Source organism: Thamnophis sirtalis, unplaced genomic scaffold, assembly GCF_051295495.1.
Source record: "Thamnophis sirtalis isolate CommonGarterSnake01/CBP01778 unplaced genomic scaffold, rThaSir2_p1.2 scaffold_13, whole genome shotgun sequence".
Classification (NCBI taxonomy): domain Eukaryota; kingdom Metazoa; phylum Chordata; class Lepidosauria; order Squamata; family Natricidae; genus Thamnophis; species Thamnophis sirtalis.
The window spans coordinates 57,873,403-57,896,095 of NW_028261393.1; the positions used below are offsets into that span (position 1 = coordinate 57,873,403).

At 44.2% G+C, this 22,693-nt stretch overlaps 1 protein-coding gene across 1 annotated transcript in view; it reads left to right on the forward strand.

Annotated features, from left to right (window-relative positions):
- Positions 1-22,693, forward strand: part of AFF2 (ALF transcription elongation factor 2) — a 276,604-nt gene that overhangs the window by 64,882 nt on the left and 189,029 nt on the right. Inside the window, exon 2 of the mRNA XM_087728202.1 lies at positions 18,354-18,474. Coding sequence (XP_087584328.1) covers positions 18,354-18,474 — 121 coding nt within the window. The remainder of the gene's footprint in view (positions 1-18,353; positions 18,475-22,693) is intronic.

Consider the following 22,693-nt stretch of genomic DNA (forward strand, 5'->3'; position numbering starts at 1 on the left):
TGTATTTGTCTCTTTCGCATACAGAGGGAGAGTTAAAAATATTTGTAGCTGCAAATCCATTGCAATGTTCCAAGAATATTAAAGGCGGCCCATTTTGCCTTCCCATTTTCTTACAAGTCCACGGGGCAACAGGACATGGGGATCCATCAGTAGTGCGATTCAAACATTTTACGGTTCTGTGGGCGTGGCTTGGAGGGTATGGGGTGGCTGGTGGGTGTGGCAGAGGGAGGTTATTGAAAAATCCCCATTCCCTCCCGATCAGCTGGGACTCGGGAGGCAGAGGATAGATGGGGGCGAGGCCAGCCAGAGGTGGTATTTACCGGTTCTCCGAACTACTCAAAGTCTCTGCTACCGGTTCTCCAGAACTGGTCAGAACCTGCTGAATGCCACCTCTGGATCCATACTCCAGCTGTTGAAGCCATGCTATTCACCTCCAACTTGGATTTTTCCACCATGTTGTGTAAGAAAGACACACCTGCCTGGGATTGTGACTTTTTTTATCAGGATAGTACAAGCGCTTGGTTTTTGTTCATTCCATCATTTGTCTCAAAGCCTTGTGGAGACACATGGAGCCAAGTGTGGTTTATTTTTATTATTATTCCCCCCCCCCCAACCCAAAGTAGGAAACTATCTTCTGGTAACTTGAGAATATGAGTTCATGTCTGTCACTTTGTACAGTTGGCCTTTTTCTCTAAGAAATCCTTCCAAATCCTTCATTGTCACTATTTTACCTTTCCTTCCTTCCTTCCTTTCTTCCTTCCCCACTCCCTCTTTGTTTCTTTCTTTCTCTTCCTTTCTTCCTTCCTTCACTCTCTCCCTTCTTCATCTTCCTCTTTCCCTCCCTCGCTTCCTGCCTTCCTCTTTATCTCGCTTCTTCCTTCCTTCCTTCCTTCTTTCTTTCTCTTCCTTCCTTCACTTTCTCCCTTCTTCATCTTCCTCTTTCCCTCCCTCGCTTCCTGCCTTCCTCTTTCTCTCTCTTCTTCCTTCCTTCCATCATTCTCCTTCTTTTCTCTTTCTTTCTTTCCTTTCTTCCTCCTTTCTTTCTTCCTCCCTCCCTGCCTTTCTTTGTCTTTCTCTTTTTTCCCTCCCTCCCTCTATCTTTCTTTCTTTCTCTTCCTTCCTTCCCTCCATCTTCCTCTCTCTTCTCCCTCCATTCCTGCCTTCCTCTTTCTTTCTCTCTTCTTTCTTCCTTCCTTTCTTCCTTCCATTTATACTTCCTTCTTCCTTCCTTTCTTTTTCTTTCTTCTCCCTCCCTCCCTCCTTCTCTCTCCACCTGCATACAAAGTTCCTTATGGCTGAAGGGCTGAAATTTTCTCTCTAGCCTGGTACAGTAGCCGCTACTTTCCTAGCCACATCCAGGGAGTTGTTATTCGGATAGGTTCGTGGAGAGCTCCTGCGATAACTTTGTTTATCTGATGTATAATATTTGAGTTTATTGAAGCCCTTGTGCGTTTTTCTTGCCTGCTCACCCACCCATTTCAAAGCTTAGGCAATAATTAGTATTTGCGAGCCAAACAGTGCAAAATTAGCTGCAGAGAAAGAAAGAAAGAAAGAAAGAAAGAAAGAAAGAAAGAAAGAAAGAAAGAAAGAAAGAAAGAAAGAAAGAAAGAAAGAAAGAAAAGAAAAGAAAAGAAAAGAATTAAACAAAGTGAAACATTACAGCCAAACAAGACCAGCGGTATGTAATTATTTCCTTGCCTCTCACCTTAATATTTACGATTCTAGGGACATCTTTTTCAAAAGCAGGCAAGCTCTCCAAGAGCTTTGGAAGCCAAATGTGGTACTCAGATAAATAGATAGATGCTAATACATACTAATTAAAAAGCAGGAAGAATAAATGCATAAAGTTAATACAAGGGTATTATTTTAACACTAAATCATCCCAATCATAGTAAAAACTGGGGAACGTAGAGGTGCGGAGAAAGGGCTTGGAAAAGCTATTTATAAACGGAATAATTCTAATAATTCCTCAAAGGTTTTCCTTGTCCTGTGGATGAGAAAACCCTGAAGTTCTAATTCAGATTCGATAGCCGACCTATATCAGCGATCCATTGCTACACATCGGGTCAGCGTTTCTCGTGACCCATCAAAACCGCGGTCCACAAAAGCATGATCGATGAAAGCGCACATTTGACGTCATCACAGCGCGACAAAAAAAATTAAAAATTGAAATAACAATAAAATTAAAGCAAGCCGATTCACATAAAGGTAAGGGTTAGATTTAGGGTTAGGGTTAGGGTTAGGTTAAGGGTTAGGGTTAGGTTAAGGGTTAGGGTTAGGTTTAGAGCGTAGGGTTACGTTAAATTTTACGTTAAAGGTTAGCGTTAGGTTTAGCGTTAGGTTAAGGGTTAGGTTTAGGGTTAGATTTAGGCTTAGGTTAAGGGTTAGGTTTAGGGTTAGGTTTGGGGGGGTTAGGGTAAGGTTTTCGCTTTATTTTTACATTTTTCCATCACAGCACGATGTTTTCGTCGCGCTGTGATGAGTCAAATGCGCGCTTTCGTCGACCGCGATTTTGTCGTCCGCGGTTTTGTGGTGGAACCAGCGTTTCTCCTTCTAGAGTGAAAATGATTGTTCTCTTAGCTACTCTCGGTTCCTCCCATCCCTGAGTAATCTATTTGCTGATATCTTGATCGATTTAAAAGACGGGATGCAGTCATCGCAGAGATGACCTTGGGAAACAGAAGGGAGGGCTGCAGCCTAGACCAGGGGTCCCCAAACCTTTCAGACCTGAGACCACTAAATTCATAATTTTAAATCCCACCGACCACTAATAGGATCTGCCTAATGACTGGCTGGGTGGGCATGGCAAGGTGGTCATGTGACTGGTGGGCGTGGCCAACTCGGTGTCACTCATGTTGCCACTCCTTGCTTTCCCACCCGGGCTCCTTCGAGCCCCAACAGGAAGCATTTGTTGAAGCTAAGCAGCCACCAAAAGAGCTGGCTCAGTTCCAATGGGATCTGGCTGAGAAGGAGGCTCATCAGAAGCACCTCACTGAGGACTAGGAGCATGGGCTTTCCAAGCAGTGGGAAGCCCTGCGGGAGTGCAAGGCCAGGTGATGGTGCCTGGAGGCTCAGTGGGCTGAGATGGTCAGCCAGTTCCAGGCCATGATGCAGTCCCACTGGAACGAGGCCCTCCGGCTCTTCGCCACCAATGACGCTTCCCTCCAGCCTTCGCCCAAAGCCCCCCACCAGGAGGTTGAAGCAGACCCCAAGTCAGAATTTCTGCCCCCCTCCGACCCCCACAAAAAGACCCCAAAGGGGGACAAACAAACGTTCATTGCACACATCCATCCCAGGGGCCGTAATTTGAGGATTTAGTGCAATATAAAAAATGCAAATAATTTTTCTGCAGACCACCAAAATTTTCTCACTGACCAGCTGTTAGAGACCGCTGGACCTAGACAACCATCGGCAGCCAAAGGACAACACTCAGTCCACAGAAGGAAAAGGGGTGTGGAAGCACCTCACCTTACTTTTCAAGCGAGTAGGAGTAAAGGAGGGGGGACGTGTCTTCAGATGGACAAGATTCTATTGTTATAACTTCACAATAAAGGTACCATGAGTACTTACGGTTTGTGCCTCTCGTGTGGGCTGTCTTGAAGGGTGGACACCACCATGGAGCCATAGATGTAATGTAGATCCTGAGGGTATAAATCCTCCTCACGTCTTGGTGCTTTGAATAATCAAAAGGGCATTAAGAAAGGATCTTTGTAGCTTAGGGTTGAACTTGGTGCTCTCTGAACATGGTTCTCCTCTTGCAGATGTTACATTAGCCAAATAGTTAAGGTAAAGGGAGCCGAGGTGGCGCAGTGGTTAGAGTGCAGCACTGCAGGCTACTTCAGCTGACTGCAGTTCGGCTGTTCAAATCTCACCGGCTCAGGGTTGACTCAGCCTTCCATCCTTCCGAGGTGGGTAAAATGAGGACCCGGATTGTTGTTGGGGGCAATATGCTGACTCTGTGAACCGCTTAGAGAGGGCTGAAAGCCCTATGAAGCGGTATATAAGTCTAACTGCTATTGCTATTGCTATTGCTAAAGGTAAAGGTTCCCCTTGCACATTTGTGCTAGTCATTCCTGACTTTAGGGGGCGGTGCTCATCTCTGTCTCAAAGCCGAAGAGCCAGCGCAAGTGAGAGCTAAGAACATCAGAAGTGAGCAGAGGTTAGTGGAGAGGAGGAGGGATATGAGAGGAGGAGGAGGAGGAGGAGGAGGAGGAGGAGGAGGAGGAGGAGGAGGAGGAGGAGGAGGAGGAGGAGAAGGAGGAGGACGACGACTATGGAGTCTTTGGTGCTCTCTGAGCTTGGTGGTTTTCTTGCAGACACTTCATGACCCAACTAGGTGACATCATCAGTGCTAGAAGGGGTTTCTGGAGAGGAGGAGGAGGAGGAAGAGGAGGAAATGAGAACTATGGGGTCCTTGGTGGTCTCTAAGCTTGGTGGTTTTCTTGCAGACACTTCATGACCCAACTAGGTGACATCATCAGTGCTAGAAGGGGTTTCTGGAGAGGAGGAGGAGGAGGAAGAGGAGGAAATGAGAACTATGGGGTCCTTGGTGCTCTCTGAGCTTGGTGGTTTTCTTGCAGACATTTCATGACCCAGCTAGGGAACATAATCCGTGATGTAACCTGGTTGGGTAATGAAATTGTCTGCAAGGAAGCCACCAAGCTCAGAGAGCACCAAGGACTCCAGCATCAAGGAGGCTCTTGCTGAGAATGCCGAATGCATCTGGCGGAATTGAAAGGGTCATTGACACCAATTCCTTCCCTTTCTAAAGCTTAGCGTTTGAAATTCATCCCTAAGTGGTCCTTCAAAATCCCAGATTCCAGCTACTCAGGCTGCGATGGAGCTGGCTTTCAATGTGTCAGAAGAATAGTGTAGCCGAGACATCCTTAACGCTGATTTCATTTGCACAGTCTTTGTTCACCTCCCTTCTGGTGGCACTGCAAATCTTTATTTTGATTTGTTCCTTCAATCTTTTTGATAAGCAAAGGCAGATGAGTGAAGGTATCTCATTTGTATTTCCATGCTGTTGGGTTGTGGGGTGTTTTTCCCTCTCTGTGTGTGTGAGTGTGCAATTTATATTTTAAAAGGAAGCTTGCTTGCAGTCGATGTGCAAAAATGGAGCATTGGTGGAAGCTGGGAAGGCGGGGGGGGGGGGAGAATGAAATCCACATCAGCAATTTCAAGAATATCTCATCGTGATAAGAGCTATTGTTGACTTAAGTGTTCCTCGGAATAAAATGCCAATTGCCCGGGTCTTGAAAAGGAAATCAGCACATTCGTGCAAGATGTCAATTCCTAAAGACACAATAACAAGTAGTAGCTGCTACTCAAGATTCGCTATCGAGAGAGAGAGAGAGAAAGGGGGGGAGAGATAAGGGCTGTTCCACTAAATTATGATTTGGGGCTTAAAGTCTTGTTTTGTATTAGACGGTATTAAGCGTCATTCTGAGGTGATAAAACCGTGAGCTGCATGATACGCATTTTTAGCAGCAACACAAAACACAGTGCGAGATGCCTTCGGAGGTTTCCGATATTCCCCCCGCGGTGCAATTGAGCTAACCTTGACAGAGAACCAACCTCTGGGTTCAATTCAACTCAGTTCCGTTTCAGATGCCAAGAAAATATTGTTTGTATGTGTGTATGAGAAAATAACATTAATGATTGAGTCTAACAATAATTATGAATCACCATCCTCATTTAATAACCCCATCATCCCTTGCGGGGTGGATTCTGGGCAATGGAATGTTGCTGAATGTTTACTGGCCAGATGCCCTTCCTGTCGCCGGTGCAGAGTCATATTCAGCAGATATATATTCTCAACGTGCCCAGAGAGAGAAATATCTGCCTCTACCTAGGATTGAACTCCCGATTGTTAGGCGAGAGCGCCACCTCTAGGCCACCGCCCCACTCTCGAGCAATAATGATGAATATGCTTCCTAAAATAAACCCAAATTAAAATGTGAGGAGAAGCCCCCATTCTAGGCAAGGGTAGGGAGTGTGGAACAGGCTCCAGATGTTGGTTAAAAAGAGCTTAATTCTCTGCAACGAAGTACCATTAGGCGAGCCAGTCCTTTGGCTCAAATCTGTCATTTTCTTCTCAGCTGAATTAATTTGATAAACATGGCTGACCAGGGGAATTATGGGAATCGAAGTCCTCACAGTTTCAATTTCCCTGGGTTGAAAGGACCACGTTGAAGAAGGATTTGCATTCAAACATCATCACCCTGCTGAAACGTTTGGGTGTGTGGCAGGACCACATGTGACCCAGCCCTCTGTGGTACCAATTTTCCAAATGTTGCATTGTTGTTACGATTATCAATATTTAAATCTGTATGCTGCCCCCGTCTCCCAGCAATTCCCTGTGATTTGAAACTGCATGCTATGTTTTCATAGGTTCTCTGTATCAAAGCATTTGTGGCCTGGCACTAAACTATCATTAACTAAGTCATAATTTAGGAAGATATACAGTCTGGGCTGTATTTGCATTTATAGGACTCTGGAGCAGAATCATTATTCCGACTTTTCCCTTTGACTGGGGGAAAACATTTGCCTATTTTATTATTTCACTTCATTATTCCATTTCATCTTTTTAAAACTTCGTTTTGTTTTACATTTACCATTCCATTTTATTTGAGAGTTATTTTCATTTGCTTCGTGGCAAAACCACTTGGGGAGCCTTTACGACTGAAGGACAGTCTATAAATATAGCTAATAAACAGTGATGTAGATTTCAACCTACAAGTGGGACTTAAATTGGTGAGATCTCTAACAAGTGTCTCTTGGAGACCTCAAGCCGGGCAAACCTTGGCAGAGTTTCTGGAGCAAAGGGCCTATTTCAACCTGCTTCACAATAGACCTATTGATGGGGAAGAAAAAGCACGCAACAGTGGTCCTAATTATAGAAATTGGCTTCCTTACTGCTTCACAGTGTATTGTTTTGCAAAAATGATTAGTTATTGCTCTGAGTTATCAAGGATTGCTAGGAAGTAGGAAGCTTTATGGGCTTCTGCCGCCTTGATGTCAGACCTGGAAGGCAGAAATTTCCCACAACACAGGTAATGGGTGGTGTAAATCACAGCCCAATCGCTCCGTAATCAGAATAGTCCCATTAAACATATGATAGTTAAACATGAATGCATAAGGTTTTATTTAAGAAAATAAAAACTAATAGCGTCATCGTGAAGATTAATGTGCCACGGGGAAAAAAACCCCTGCTGACAGTCCCTGTTTGATGGCAAAACTCCACTCTCTTCCGTTCGGTTAACCATCCGGCTTTTATTCGGTTATATTTTCAAAACTGCTCAGGAAAGAACAGAGAAACGTAAAGAAAGGCACGAACCCTTGCTGTTCTAATGTTCTCACGGGCCTTGCATTGATAAGACAATTAATTGCATCTTTGAGGGTCCAGCAACGTGCATTTAAATAGAACATAACGTAAGAGCCGAGGTGGCACAGTGGTTAGAGTGCTGTACTGCAGCCACTTCAGTTGACTGTTATCTGCAGTTCAGCGGTTCAAATCTCACCGGCTCAAGGTTGACTCAGCCTTCCATCCTTCTGAGGTGGGTGAAATGAGGACCCGGAGTGTTGTTGGGGGCAATATGCTGACTCTGTGAACCGCTTAGAGAGGGCTGAAAGCCCTATGAAGCGGTATATAAGTCTAACTGCTATTGCTATAAGATGAGTAAGCTAGCAAGCATCCAGTCAGGTGCCTAACCAGGAATTGCTCAATGTTCTCCAGATTTCTCTCTGAGTTGGTGGCCATCACAACACTCATTCTTAGTTAGATGTAGGAGACGAGGAGGCAGAGCTGGAAGGCAGAGTTAAGGGTGTCATCAGTCTAGAGTCATTGCGTTGCCACAAACCATCTAAGCCCAACCCCTCTTGAATTCTATCCACCCTTATCCGGTGCCTATTTAGTGTTGAAAACTTGTAGTTGACTCAATTTTGGCCTTGAGCATTTGAACAGCAACCTAATATATGGTCTTGATCCATACTACTTAAAAGATGTTGAGACCCTGGAAAAAGTTCAGAGAAGAGAGACTAAAATGACCAAAGGCCTGGAGACTAAACCATACGAAGAGAGGCTGCAGGTTTTAGGCCTGGCTAATCTAAAGAAAAGAAGAATTAGGAGTGACACGATAGCAGTATTTCAGTATTTGAGAGGCTGCCACAAATAAGGGAGGGTCAAATTATTCTCCAAAGCACCAGGGGACAAGACAAGAAATAATGCTTGGAAACTAAACAAAGAGAGAATCAATATGGAACTAAGGAGAAACTTCCTAACAGTGAGGACAATTAACCAGCGGAACAACTTGCCTCCAGGAATAGTGGGTGCTCCATCACTGGAGGTTTTTAAGAAGAGATTGGACGTCCAGTTGTCTGGAATGGTATAGCTCAGGGGTTGGCAACCTTAAACTCTCAAACAGCCACTTAGATCCTAAACGGAAGCCCCCCATTCAATTCTGGAGCCAACCGGAAGTCCGGTTCCCCCACCACTGAGTCTCCTCCTAGTGCAGCGTCCTTTCCCCCCTGCTGATCGGAAGCCTTGTTCCCCCGCCCACCATAGAGTCTCCTCCTAGTGTGGCCTCCTTTTTCCTCTACCTCTCCTAACCGAAAGCCCTATCAATTGTGGAGCCGACTGGCGACAGGGAGCCACAGCAGAGGGATGAAAGAGCCACATGCGGCTCCGGAGCTGCAGGTTGCTGATCCCTGGTATAGGTTTTCCTGCTTGAGCAGGAGGCTGGACTAGAAAGCCTCCCAGGCCCCTTCCAGCTCTATTCTCTACTCTTTGTATCTGACATGGCATTCTTAAAACGACGGATACTCCAGCAGCCTACCTGACGTAACTATTCAGATCCCTGCCTTATTGTATGTGTCACATCAATCAAACGGAACAATAATAAAATGACAGTTTAAACCAGCATTGAAGAGCTGAGGTGGCGCAGTGGTTAAATGCAGCACTGCAGGCTACTTCAGCTGACTGCAGTTCCGCAGTTCGGCTGTTCAAATCTCACAGGCTCAAGTTTGACTCAGCCTTCCGAGGTGGGTAAAATGAGGAGCCAGATTGTTGTTGGGGGCAATATGCTGACTCTGTAAACCGCTTAGAGAGGGCTGAAAGCCCTATGAAGCGGTATATAAGTCTAACTGCTATTGCTATTGCTAATTCGAGAAGGATGGCTTCCTTGGCCACCACCAATCCACCCCGCCTGCGTTGACTTTCTTCCCACCCCCGACCCCACCTCCTCCCTGCTTTGCATTTTGCTGGATTTGCAATTTAAACTTTATCCCTTCCTTTCCCCTCTCCTTCCTTCCCTCCTTGGGCAGATGGCAAAGCCCCTTTATATGTCTGTTGGGAGAAAGCTCCAGATTCAGCGCTCCACTTACTGCTTATCATACTCAACTGGTAAGCTGTAACAAATTTAAGTACACATGTGTGAAATTCATTAGGAAGCCTTGGCACCAGATAAATTACATCCAAGATAAAGGATGAGTATTAAGAGGCTGTGTTAGATAGGCACCCTGCTGTGACTCTTAAGGAGAATGTGAAGGCTTGGGGGGGGGTTGCAGAGATGAAATTTGAGCTGTGGGTCTGCATCTCTCAGCTTTGAAAAAGATGAAGAGATTTGGCGAATAGCAGGAGAGTTCTCGCCTTTTCCATTTATCCATCTCAACCCAAGTATTTTTATTACGGAGAAACACAGTCCTGTAAACAAAGGTGTTGTTTTGCTTCACAAAAACCACACACACACACAAAGAACCACAACCCGGCACTCTTTAAAGGAGACTCGGGGAAGCAGCAGTCATAACTAAGGGATACTGTGGAATGGGTACCCTGGATGTTAGCTAATAGCCGAGAAGTGATGGATTTGGGGGATTACAGGTACCTTGACTTCCCGAACCAGTAGTAAAAAAACGCTAAAAGGTTTTTTTTTAAAGTTCCAAAAATCAGCTGTACCGAGCGATTTCTAGTGAATATAAATTGTGTGGCACAGCTGATTGTCGCGGAGCTGACTACCACTTCGCCTGAACCTTCATATTTTCTTTACTACTGGTTCAGGTGAACCAGTAGCATTTTTTACTACCGGTTTGGGTGAATCGGGTAGCATTTTCTTTACTACTGGTTCAGGTGAATCGGTAGTATTTTCTTTACTACTGGTTCAGGTGAATCGGTAGCATTTTCTTTACTACTGGTTCAGGTGAATTGGTAGTATTTTCTTTACTACTGGTTCAGGTGAATTGGTAGTATTTTCTTTACTATTGGTTCAGGTGAATCTGTAGTATTTTCTTTACTATTGGTTCAGGTGAATCGGTAGCATTTTCTTTACTATTGGTTCAGGTGAATTGGTAGTATTTTCTTTACTACTGGTTCAGGTGAATCGGTAGTATTTTCTTTACTACTGGTTCAGGTGAATCGGTAGCATTTTCTTTACTACTGGTTCAGGTGAATTGGTAGTATTTTCTTTACTACTGGTTCAGGTGAATTGGTAGTATTTTCTTTACTATTGGTTCAGGTGAATCTGTAGTATTTTCTTTACTATTGGTTCAGGTGAATCGGTAGCATTTTCTTTACTATTGGTTCAGGTGAATTGGTAGTATTTTCTTTACTATTGGTTCAGGTGAATTGGTAGTATTTTCTTTACTACTGGTTCAGGTGAATCGGTAGCATTTTCTTTACTACTGGTTCAGGTGAATTGGTAGTATTTTCTTTACTACTGGTTCAGGTGAATTGGTAGTATTTTCTTTACTACTGGTTCAGGTGAATCGGTAGTATTTTCTTTACTACTGGTTCAGGTGAATCGATAGCATTTTCTTTACTACTGGTTCAGGTGAATTGGTAGCATTTTCTTTACTACTGGTTCAGGTGAATTGGTAGTATTTTCTTTACTACTGGTTCAGGTGAATCGATAGCATTTTCTTTACTACTGGTTCAGGTGAATCGGTAGTATTTTCTTTACTACTGGTTCAGGTGAATTGGTAGTATTTTCTTTACTATTGGTTCAGGTGAATCGGTAGCATTTTCTTTACTATTGGTTCAGGTGAATTGGTAGTATTTTCTTTACTATTGGTTCAGGTGAATTGGTAGTATTTTCTTTACTACTGGTTCAGGTGAATCGGTAGCATTTTCTTTACTACTGGTTCAGGTGAATTGGTAGTATTTTCTTTACTACTGGTTCAGGTGAATTGGTAGTATTTTCTTTACTATTGGTTCAGGTGAATCTGTAGTATTTTCTTTACTATTGGTTCAGGTGAATCGGTAGCATTTTCTTTACTATTGGTTCAGGTGAATTGGTAGTATTTTCTTTACTACTGGTTCAGGTGAATCGGTAGCATTTTCTTTACTACTGGTTCGGGTGAACCGGCCCAAACTGGTAGCATTCCACCCCTGCATGTTAGCTTTGGAAGAGAGATTTGTAATCAATTCTGGAGACCAAAAACATCTTTTGTTTCTCCATTCTGGAGAAGGACCGGTCTTAAGCTGGCCCAGATCGGAGACAAATAAACTCTTGGAAAGCCTACAAAATAATACATCTTTGCAAGAGAAGTGAACTTGATGTACCCATTTTGGACCTAAGCAGAGAACTTTTAAGTTTTTATTGTAATTTGTTTTCTTTTGAAGCGAGTTTCTGGTCTTTTGAAAAGGAAGGATGCCCCAGAGCGTAATTCCAACCGGTCGTTTTGTGGGACATAAACTACACATCTTTTTTTTCCATTTTTAGGCACTGGTATTTAGCAAAGCTGAGCGGGGGGGGGGGGGAAATAAAATAAAATAAAGTAAAATAAAATCAGACAGATGGATGACGTGCCTAGAGAGAAAGCTTTCTGATGAATTCTGAGGATATGTAATATATATTTGTCTGTTCATCTTTCTGGTAGATGAATGGGGGTGGCCCAGAGGAAACCCATAAAATCATCCTGGATTATCAGTGTCATTCTGAATTAGGGGTGGGATTAAAAAAAATTACTATCAGTTCTGTGGGCTTGGCTTGGTGGGCGTGGCTTGGTGGACATGGCATGGGAAGGATACTGCAAAATCCCCATTCTCTCCCAATCAGCTGGGACTTGGGAGGCAGAGAATAGATGGGGGCGGGGCCAGCCAATGTGGCTGATAAAGACATACGTATCCCATCCTTTAAAATCGGTGGCATAGAAATCCTTGTGCAACACACAAACACACCCTGTCTCTCTTCCTCTGGCTTGTTAGAGGTGGCCAAAGCTTTTGCAACCAGACTTTAAAAAAGCATCAGGGATCTGGTTTCCCCATCTAGAAATTTGAAATACCTCCCCCACCCCACCAGCTCTGTGATATCTATTAAACGTAATATAAAAGAGTCGTTTCTCGCTTAGGGGTTTTTTCTTTTTGTTTTTTGTTTTGTTCTGAAGGTTAGCTTTAAAGAGACAAAATTTGCTTTCAATAGTCATTATGGTGCTTCTACTGTTTGAGCTGAATAAAACATTAGGCAGAACATGGTATGCTCATTTCACCCGCCTGGATCTGTTTGAACTAGACAAGGGGAAGATTCCTGTTTTGAAAGCAGACGCCGTATCGAAATATCTTTTCATAGAACTCTTCTGAGTACATCCTGTCTTCCCCGTAATGGTCTTTGAGGTGCTACAGATCCATGAGAGGACAGCTCTTAAAAGAAACCACAGGAACAAATCTGAGTAGTTTGAAGAGCTGATTTGATAGGGTATGATGTCTAGATTGTTGGTGTGAGACTCACCATTATTCTCAGGGTCTTCGTGGCACTCCAAATGCACCTTCTACTTGGGTCAGCATAACAATGACGTGTACCTAAGATGTAAACAAGAAATGAGTCAGTAGTTCTCCAATATTTAAGAGTTGGTTAGCATTCTTTCAATCCTCTTCAGAATAACAGAGTTGGAAGGGACTTTGGAGGTCTTCTAGTCCAATCCCTGCTCAGGCAGTTGTCCAATCTCTTCTTGAAGATCTCCAGTGATGGAACACCCACAACTTCTAGAGGGTAGCCATTCCACTGATTAATTACTCTCATTGTCAGGTAGTTTCTCCTTCATTCTAGGTTGGTTCTCTTCTTGATTAGTTTCCATCTGTTGCTTCTTGTCCTGCCTTCAGATGCTGTTGAAACTCCGATTCATCCCTGAGAAATGAAAATGAATCTATCTTTGTTTTTGAAGACCAGTTTATGCAAATGGTTTAAATCTTTGGTCACAGCTGAAGACTTAAAACTGAAAATTCAAACATTCCAACCAGAGGCAGAAACTATGCACCATTTTGTGCTTTAAAAAGTCCTTCTTTTGTATTTTTTTGTCAGCCATCTTTGGCAAAAATGCATGGGTTAGTCTTTATTGAACTTAGATTGCTCTTGGTTGAGGTCCAATCTGGGTAACCAAATGTTTTCACAGCTGATATTGGATGATGTTGTCATGTTGGACAAAAGATCATTCTGCTGCCTGGTGTGATTGCGTAGGATCCCCCAAGCAACTCATTCAGAAAGAAAGAAACAGCAGAACAGCCAGGTTCCCCATGGAAAAAACGTTCAACTATCAGAATATTTAGTTGAGATTTCAAAACCAAAACCAACTTTGGTCCAAGTGGTTTCTACTTTTGAATTCTAGAAGCTGAAGCTCTCTCAGATCTGGAAGGTGCCACGTTAGGTGTATCTAATTGAAATTGAGTTGTCTTTGGCACCACACTCAACTTGAGTTATTCAACGAGATGTTCCTCCAGCATTCTTTTGAACCTTCCTAGGTTCAAGAGACAACTGGACTTTCAAGAGGCAACTGGACTTCCTTGTTTTTCTTTGAAGACATTTTGCTTCTCATCCAAAAAGCTTCTTCAGCTCTGACTGGATGACGGGGAATGGAATTCCCCCACCATCCATTCCCCACCACCTTGAAAAAAAGCGTCTTTGGGACAACCATGACCTGGATGACTGAGAATCTCCATAGACACTCCCATTTTTGGTTCCGCAATGGAGTACCCCTCTCAGGAGCCCTCAAGGGCATGACTTTGGGTTGCCCTCTGCCCTTGAGGGGGCTCCTGGGTTGGCACTCAAGCTTTGTCCGCATACCGGCGAAGAAGTTGCGCTGTGCAGATAAAGAGTTCTCTGTAATTAGAAAGCGGCAGGGGGCATAACAAGAGGCTAAATACATAGCTGTGGTTTTAATTAGACAGCACTTCAAATTAGTCATTGCGGCTTCTGTGAGGAACCGGTGACTCTGTACCCTGCAAAAGCCCAACGGCTGCGTGCCTTATTCCTCATTATAGCTCGCTGTGTGAATCCTCCAGTACGTTGGCCTGCTGAGCTGCAAAGACTGGTGTTGAGATACGGTTATTTTCTTTGGGCAGAAAAAGGGCTAGAATGAGATTAAATCCAGCCCCAGCAGAGACGGGAGGATATATTGTTCTTCGCTAACTGCAGGTGGTCGTACCTAGAAGGTGAATTAAATCCAGCCCTGAATCAAGGTCCCTCTCTCTCTCTCTCTTTCTCTCTCTCTCTCTCTTTCTCTCTCTTTTTGCGTGGCCTACTCCGCAAGAATGTTAGCAGTTAGACTTATATACCGCTTCCTAGGGCTTTCGGCCCTCTCTAAGCGGTTTACAGAGTCAGCATATTGCCCCCAACAACAATCCGGGTCCTCATTTCACCCACCTCGGAAGGATGGAAGGCTGAGTCAACCTTGAGCCAGTGATATTTGAACAGCCGAACTGCAGATAACAGTCAGCTGAAGTGGCCTGCAGTGCTGCACTCTAACCACTGCGCCACCTCGGCTCCTCATGTTGTTGGACATCAGCCATCCTGAACTCCCGGAGAAACACGGGTGTTACAAACAATGACAGCCACTAAGGCCGTATGGACATAGGTTTGCGTGTGAGCATACGGAAAGAAATAAAGGAAGGTTTTCCACTTGAGATTTGATTGGCCCCCACAACCCTCCTGGCCTGCCGGAAAGTGCTTAAGAGCCTGGCTGGTTGCCCAGGGTTGGGGATCAGGAAGTCGGGAAAGTTTAAGTGCTTTATCATCCCTCGGAGGTATTTCTTTCTTGGCTGCAAGTTTGTTTCCTTTGGCTTCGGCCCTGGTCCATTGGATGGAGCTAGGTATATTGTTGTCCATACCCTAAATTCTTCTCACCTGGGTCAGCCCTTTGGGTAGGCCACCATCGCGAATCATGGCTCTCGGGAAGACCGGGCGCCTGCTTTATTAATCTTGCAAGTCAGCGCAATTCCAAAGATAAATAAATACATTGCATACATCTCAGGGTTGACTCAGCCTTCCATCCTTCCGAGGTGGGTGAAATGAGGACCCGGATTGTTGTTGGGGGCAATATGCTGACTCTGTAAACCGCTTAGAGAGGACTGAAAGCCCTAGGAAGCGGTATATAAGTCTAACTGCTATTGCTATTGCTATTGACTGCAGCTCTGCAGTTCGGCTGTTCAAATCTCACCGGCTCAGGGTTGACTCAGCCTTCCATCCTTCCGAGGTGGGTAAAATGAGGACCCGGATTGTTGTTGGGGGCAATATGCTGACTCTGTAAACCGCTTAGAGAGGACTGAAAGCCCTAGGAAGCGGTATATAAGTCTAACTGCTATTGCTATTGACTGCAGCTCTGCAGTTCGGCTGTTCAAATCTCACCGGCTCAGGGTTGACTCAGCCTTCCATCCTTCCGAGGTGGGTGAAATGAGGACCCGGATTGTTGTTGGGGGCAATACGCTGACTCTGTAAACCGCTTAGAGAGGGCTGGAAGCCCTATGAAGCGGTATATAAGTCTAACTATTGCTATTGCTAAGTTTCTAGAAAGGCCGCAGAGAAGAGCAACAAAGATGATCAGGGATCGGGAGGCTAAATCGTAGGATGAATGATCGAGGGAAGTAGCTGCGTCTAGTCCAGTGATGGCGAAGATTTTTGACAATGAGGGCTCAAACCAGAATGTACGTGCTAACCCATGCACACGCTGGAGCACCAGAAATTTGAAGACCGCATGGCTGGTACACATATCCGCGCCAGCCATCTAGTCTTCAGATTTCTGGCATGCGCATGTGTGCCAGCCAGCTGGTCTTTGAGCACTGGAAACCCAAATATCATGTGGCCAGCACATGCAAGCACCCTGGCCAGCTGGTTTTGCAGTGCATGCATGAAGACCAGCGTGCCAGAAACCCGAAGAGCCAGCACTGTCCGAAGACGTCTCCGTGGTCATGTGGCCGGCATGACTCAACGCCAAAGGCAGACGGAAGGCTGTTCCCTTCCCACCAAAGGTGGTTCCTATTTTTTCTACTTGCAATTTTTATGTGCTTTCGAACTGCTAGGTTGGCAGAAGCTGGGACAAGGAACGGGAGCTCACTCTGTTACGCAGCACTGGGGATTCGAACCGCTGATCTGCTGATCTTTCTGATTTGACAAGCTCAGCATCTCACCCGCTGAGCCACCGTGTCCCAAGTTTCCCGTTGGTTTTCTTCTCCTAGGCAAAAAGACCCATGTCGACGCAATCATTTACTTTTTCAAAACGCTGATTTACAGCTACAGCCATTGGTATCCCATTTACTATATTTCTCCGTTACCTAGAAGGGCAGATTATAATTATCCACATTGATTTGAGCAATTACAGAGCTTCGTTTTTATTAATCCTTTTTAAAAACTTACTAGGAAATAGTAAATGCTATATTGCTTGTTTACTATATAATTATGTTTTAGTAATGAGTTATGTCAGGCTGCATTAGGGTGGTGGAATTTAATTAAACATGGAAACAGCAGTAGAAAGGAATTTTTTTAAAAATAAAAAATAAAAATTAAAGCCAAACTGTTAAAACATTCTGGATAAATAAATTTCTCTTATTAAAATGCCTCATCTACACACAGCCTCCAGTCCTGCTGTTACAGATAGGTTCAACTTCAGTTCCATTAATATGATGGCTTAGGAAAGAGATCATGTTGACTTCATAAACCATCTTCATCTTCCTAAACCATCTTCATCTTCCTAAACCATCTTCATCTTCCTAAACCATCTTCATCTTCCTAAACCATCTTCATCTTCCTAAACCATCTTCATCTTCCTAAACCATCTTCATCTTCATAAACCATCTTCATCTTCATAAACCATCTTCATCTTCATAAACCATCTTCTGTTAGTTTAGGGTGCTTGACCATCTCAGAAATTTTGGTGGTCCACTGTTAAGCCAAGGCCTGCCTATCGTGTATCTGGGCATCTAAGGGCAGAATCTTGATTTTTCTCACCGCTGAACTGCATCTTTTGGGATAATCTGCCCATTCGGAAACAAAACAGATTTATCTGCTTTGTTTCTTCCATCGATCACATTTCATTAATGGAAAGTTGTAGGGTTTCGGCTTGGAACTTTCTAGATTTGCGCTTTGAATGGGGATGTGGGCCATTCCCTGCCTGATTCTCAGTGCCTTTCCTTAGAAGGGAGGGAAGGAGTAAAAAAAAAAGATTTGCCAGAGCCTTCCAGCCTTGGATAACCCAAGAAACGTTGCCAGCATAAACAGCACGAGAGGCAGTGAACTTCTGGATTTGGCTCAGTGTGTGGAATGACGCAAGGAGAGAGTCGAGTGGCAGGGCAGCCCCCGAGATCCTCCGAATGGCTGCAATAAATAATTTGGGGATATTCTAATGACACGAAGACGGGCACTTGAGTTGGAAAAATATTGGGCCTTTATTGCTACTTTCTTATTTGTGGTGTGTGTGTGTGTGCGCGCACGCACACGCGCATGGCTGTCAAAACTCCCAAAACAGGTCAAATAGCTCTAGGGAGGTCAGTCGTAAATTAGAACACTTGGTAAGCAACTGTCCATTAAGTGAGGACCACTTGTATTTGGTTTGCCTTAAGGGTTCAGAAAGCTGTATGGAATCTGAATGGAAGAAAGAAAGAAAGAAAGAAAGAAAGAAAGAAAGAAAGAAAGAAAGAAAGAAAGAAAGAAAGAAAGAAAGAAAGAAAGAAAGAGAGAAACAGAAAGAAAAAAGGAAGGAAGGAAGGAGGGAGGGAGGGAGGGAGAGAGGGAGGGAGGAAGGAGGAATTGAAAGTGAATGATATATAGTTGCATGGACGAATGGATAGATACATGAAGGGAGAGAGAAATGAAGGGAGAAAAGCCACATAACAAACAAGCAGTAGTAAAAAAATTTGAAACCCATCCCTGGTTGGTGTGTGTGTGTGTGTGTGTGTGTGTGTGTGTGTGTGTGTGAAGGCCTTCTAAAATCAGATGTCTCTTATCTTTAAATTTCTCAAACGTTCAAAATCTTTCAAGGACTATTTTCTTTTTTTTCTTTTTCTTTTTTAGACTTTTAAGGGCGAACAGACATTTTCTTACTATTTTTGTTTAAGCCAATGCTTATTTCTCTCTCTTTTTCAAATAAAATTGCAGCCACTATGAACAAGATCGAAACGCACTCAAGAGGAAGGAATGGGAGCGGAGAAATCAAGAAATCCAGCAAGATGAAGACCTCTTCGCATCTGGCTTTAACCTCTTTGGAGAACCATACAAGGTAAGGCAAATGCTGGGAGTTGACAAGTTTAACATGCGTTGAGTTGCATAAGCAACTCCTTCCTTCTGGTCTTCCTTGTATCTCAGGCCCATGGAGAACATCATCCTGCAAGGAACAGGTAAAAAGCCCAGAAGGTGGGCTCTTTGAAAAATGGTTTTCTCCCACTTGAGTTCTTCACTGATGTTGGACACCCATGAGTAGGAGTAGGTGACTTCCAAAGACCATTTCTGCAGTTTTATATTGATTGATTGATTGATTGATTGATTGATTGAGACCATATACCATTCTGGAGAAATGGCTGTCCAGCCTCTTCTTGAAACCCTCCAGGCTGAACCTAATAATCAGGTTGAATATGTTGCTTGGACACATCAGGTTGGTGGTGTTTTGGTTGGCTTCCATAAAGATCTTGCTTTAGCGTAGATGTCTCCTCCCCGCAGACTAAAATGTGGCCATCTCTGAGGGGTTTTTTTCCATTTATGAACCATGTAGTTTGGACTACATCAGACAAAGACTTACTTCTGCTTCTTCCTTCTACTTGTTCTTGTGATAGCAAGATAGCCAGGCTAAATTGGATGCTTTCCCATTTCTTTCTTTTTTTTTCTTCAGAAAGCCCAGTTATTTGAAAACCTGCAAAGGTATTGAGGTTCTTCAGAGAAGAATGTCCTGTCTTGCAACCACCTCTTTACACAAGTGCTGCCTCAGCATTTCTGCAAGGCCGCCTGGAGGGGAGAAGAACAAGCGAACGAGTGTTTGGCCTCCAACTCCTCACTCCCCACCCCTCTTCCCTTGACACAATGGGTTCTCCTTGTGTCAAGTGAGGAGGGGGAGTGTGTCAAAGCTGGTTTTGGCCATTGTTCATTGTGCATTGGGTTGACGAAGGTGGGCTCACCACAAAGACTTGATTCTTGGCTGAAATGGAATGTCCTTTTATGGCCCCAAAAATGTCCTCCTTGAGCTTTTCTTTAAAAAGAAAAGAAACACAACCACCCATGTACACCAAACAAAAAACCATTTCTTCGTACTGTGTGATTCTTTGCTGTACACCAGTGTTTCTCAACCTTGGCAATAGCAATAGCAATAGCAGTAGACTTATATACCGCTTCATAGGGCTTTCAGCCCTCTCTAAGTGGTTTACAGAGAGTCAGCATATTGCCCCCAACAATCTGGGTCCTCATTTTACCCACCTCGGAAGGATGGAAGGCTGAGTCAACCCTGAGCCGGTGAGATTTGAACCGCTGAACTGCTGATCTAGCAGTAGCCTGCAGTGCTGCATTTAACCACTGCGCCACCTCGGCAACTTGAAGATGTCCAGACTTCAACTCCCAGAATTCCCCAGCCAGCATTCGGCTGTGGCTTTATTCCCAAGTTGACCCTGATTTATGAGTTGTTCTTTTCTTCTTGCAGCTCTGCACATGCGCACACTGGGAAGAGGCTCCAGCTGTTCCTCTGCCTCATAGCTGTCTAGCTCTGAAGGCAGCTGAGAACAGCCAGATGGCCTCGGCCCCCTCTCTGCCTCTGACACAGAGCCCTCATCAGAGCCTTCCCCAGACTCCAGGACTGGCCCTTGTTCCTCCCCGGCCTCCTCAAAGCCTACTCTGCTGCCAGCTCTACTGGCTGCTGGTGGGCCACAACACTTTTACCGTGTTGTACCAGGTGTAGTTTCTTTGCTCATCAGAACACTCCCCCTGTGCTACAGGTATAATCTGAAGCCCAATGCCCCGTCTTTTAAATGGCCTTTCAGAAAAGGAGAGTGGGGGGGAAAGAGATGCCTCAGATAAAAATCTAGGCAATTGAGCAAGAAGTACAGAGGGGATGAAAACACAATAATGCCAAAAGTGAGTCAGAATTTGCCTAATAATTGCCGTGCTTTACAGAAAGTGACTGTGAATCATTGATTTGCAAAAATACATGCTGTGTAGTTCCAGAAAATAAAAGCGGCTGAATTTTGCAAATACAGCTGATAACTGTATTTATATCTCTCTTTGATTCTTAAAAAAAAAAGGAGGCTCTCCTGAATGCTCATTTTGAAAGAAATTACGAAGTAACCAAGCTGGACGCAGGCCAAAAAAAAAGCACCCAGCATCAAAATCTTTAGTAGTCCGGGGGCAACTCAGAACAATACAAAAAAGGACACTTGAAACTGCTATTCATCACAATGCGGGAGCAGAAGTTGGTTGGCAATTACTTTGACCCCCCACTGTTTTTTACAGGCTAGAGAGCTCTGCACCGCTTCCCAGCAATTCTCCCTTCCTTCTTAGTTGATAACTGAAAAGGTTCTCAGTGAGCTAGTAGGCAGCCCTTACCCATTGGGGAGTAGGGGATCATTTGAACCAGCCAGGCTGATTGGCTGCTTGAAGCTGGGGACAACATGGCATGTTCGATAGGATAGAATAGAATAGAATAGAATAGAATAGAATAGAGTGGGGTGGGGTGTTATGGAGTAGGGTAGGGTAGGCAGGGTAGGGTAGAATAGGAATAGGATAGAATAGGATAGAATAGAATAAAATAGAACAAGAACAGGAGTAGAGTAGAGCAGTGTTTTTCAACCTTGGCAACTTGAAGATGTCTGGACTTCAACTCCCAGAATTCCCCAGCCAGCGAATGCTGGCTGGGGAATTCTGGGAGTTGAAGTCCAGACATCTTCAAGTTGCCAAGGTTGAAAAACACTGGAGTAGAGTAGAGTAGAGTAGGAGACAGAATGGAACGGAATGGAATAGATCAGAATATAGAGTAGAGTAGAGTAGAGTAGAGTAGAGTAGAGTAGAGTAGAGTAGAGTAGAGTAGAGTAGAGTAGAGTAGAGTAGGAGACAGAATGGAACAGAATGGAATAGATCAGAATATAGAGTAGAGTAGAGTAGAGTAGGGTAGGGTAGGGTAGGGTAGGGTAGGGTAGAGTAGAGTAGAGTAGAGTAGAGTAGAGTAGAGTAGAGTAGGAGACAGAATGGAACAGAATGGAATAGATCAGAATATAGAGTAGAGTAGAGTAGAGTAGAGTAGAGTAGAGTAGAGTAGAGTAGAGTAGAGTAGAATGGAATAGAATAGAATAGAATTCTTTATTGGCCAAGTGTAATTGGACACACAAGGAATTTGTCTTTGGTGCAGATGCTCTCAGTGTGCATAAAAAGGCAGGATACATTCCTCAAGAATCATCAGGTACAACACTTAATGATAGTCGTAGGTTACAAATAAGCAATCAGGAAACAATCAATCAATGAGTGACATCTCCACTTTTAAACGTCAAGTCCACCCCCCCAACCAGTCAAACTGCCATCTTCCTGGTGATCCACCACCAAAGACTGTGTCCCGAAGCCATAGTAATAGAGAGAGAAAGAAGCTGATTTATTACTGCATTTTTATCCCTCTTTTTTGCATAGAGGCCAAAGAGTCTAGGGGGTCCCCCCCCCCAATCTTAACCTGGTTATGCCTAAATGGATGGAAGTGTCTGTCCAAAGTCAACCATCCAGCTTCCGTAATGGAATGGAAACGTGAACTCGCTTCTCTTTGGCCTTGTCAGATGCGAATGATCAGTTCCATGGGTGAAGGTCTAATTGAACTGGTTTATTGCTGAAAGCTTATGTACAGGAATCTTCTCAACTAATGAGTAGCAGGGGACCCTTATCTGCTCTGGAGTTAGATAAGGGTCCACGGAATAAAAGGGAGGTTGGACTTTGTGAGTATGGAGGGATTCTAGGCTGATTGCCTTTTTTTAAAACTCCGCTCCCTGATTCTGGCATTCCTTCCCCAATCTTGGTCTAATGTCAGGCTTCCAAATAGCCTCCAAAATTAAATCAGAGTCCGAGGCAAAGGATTCCTCAAAGTTCCAATTTATTAAAAGAGCCATGTTGGCACATTTGGGAAAACCCAAATCTGAAAGCTTCCCAGGTTTCCCCACCCAGTTGAAAGTTGCCCCAACACCCACAAGTCCATCCCATGGTCCAATCTTCCACTGCCAGGAAGGCAGAGTGCACCCATCCAGTTCCGGCCAGGTGCAGAGACAAAGGATGACCTTGAGTTTCTAAGAAGAATGTTGTTATGGCTACATATCACCCAACTCCATATAATCCCCCTTCCCATTTTACCGCAGTAGGAAATGAATAGTAGAAAGTGTGGTCCAAGAGAAAAGATGGCGTACAGAGCTGACATCCAGCTCTTTCACCATCTCCACCACTTGCATGCTCATTGTCATGACTAATGTTACTAGGAGGAGAAAAGCATCATG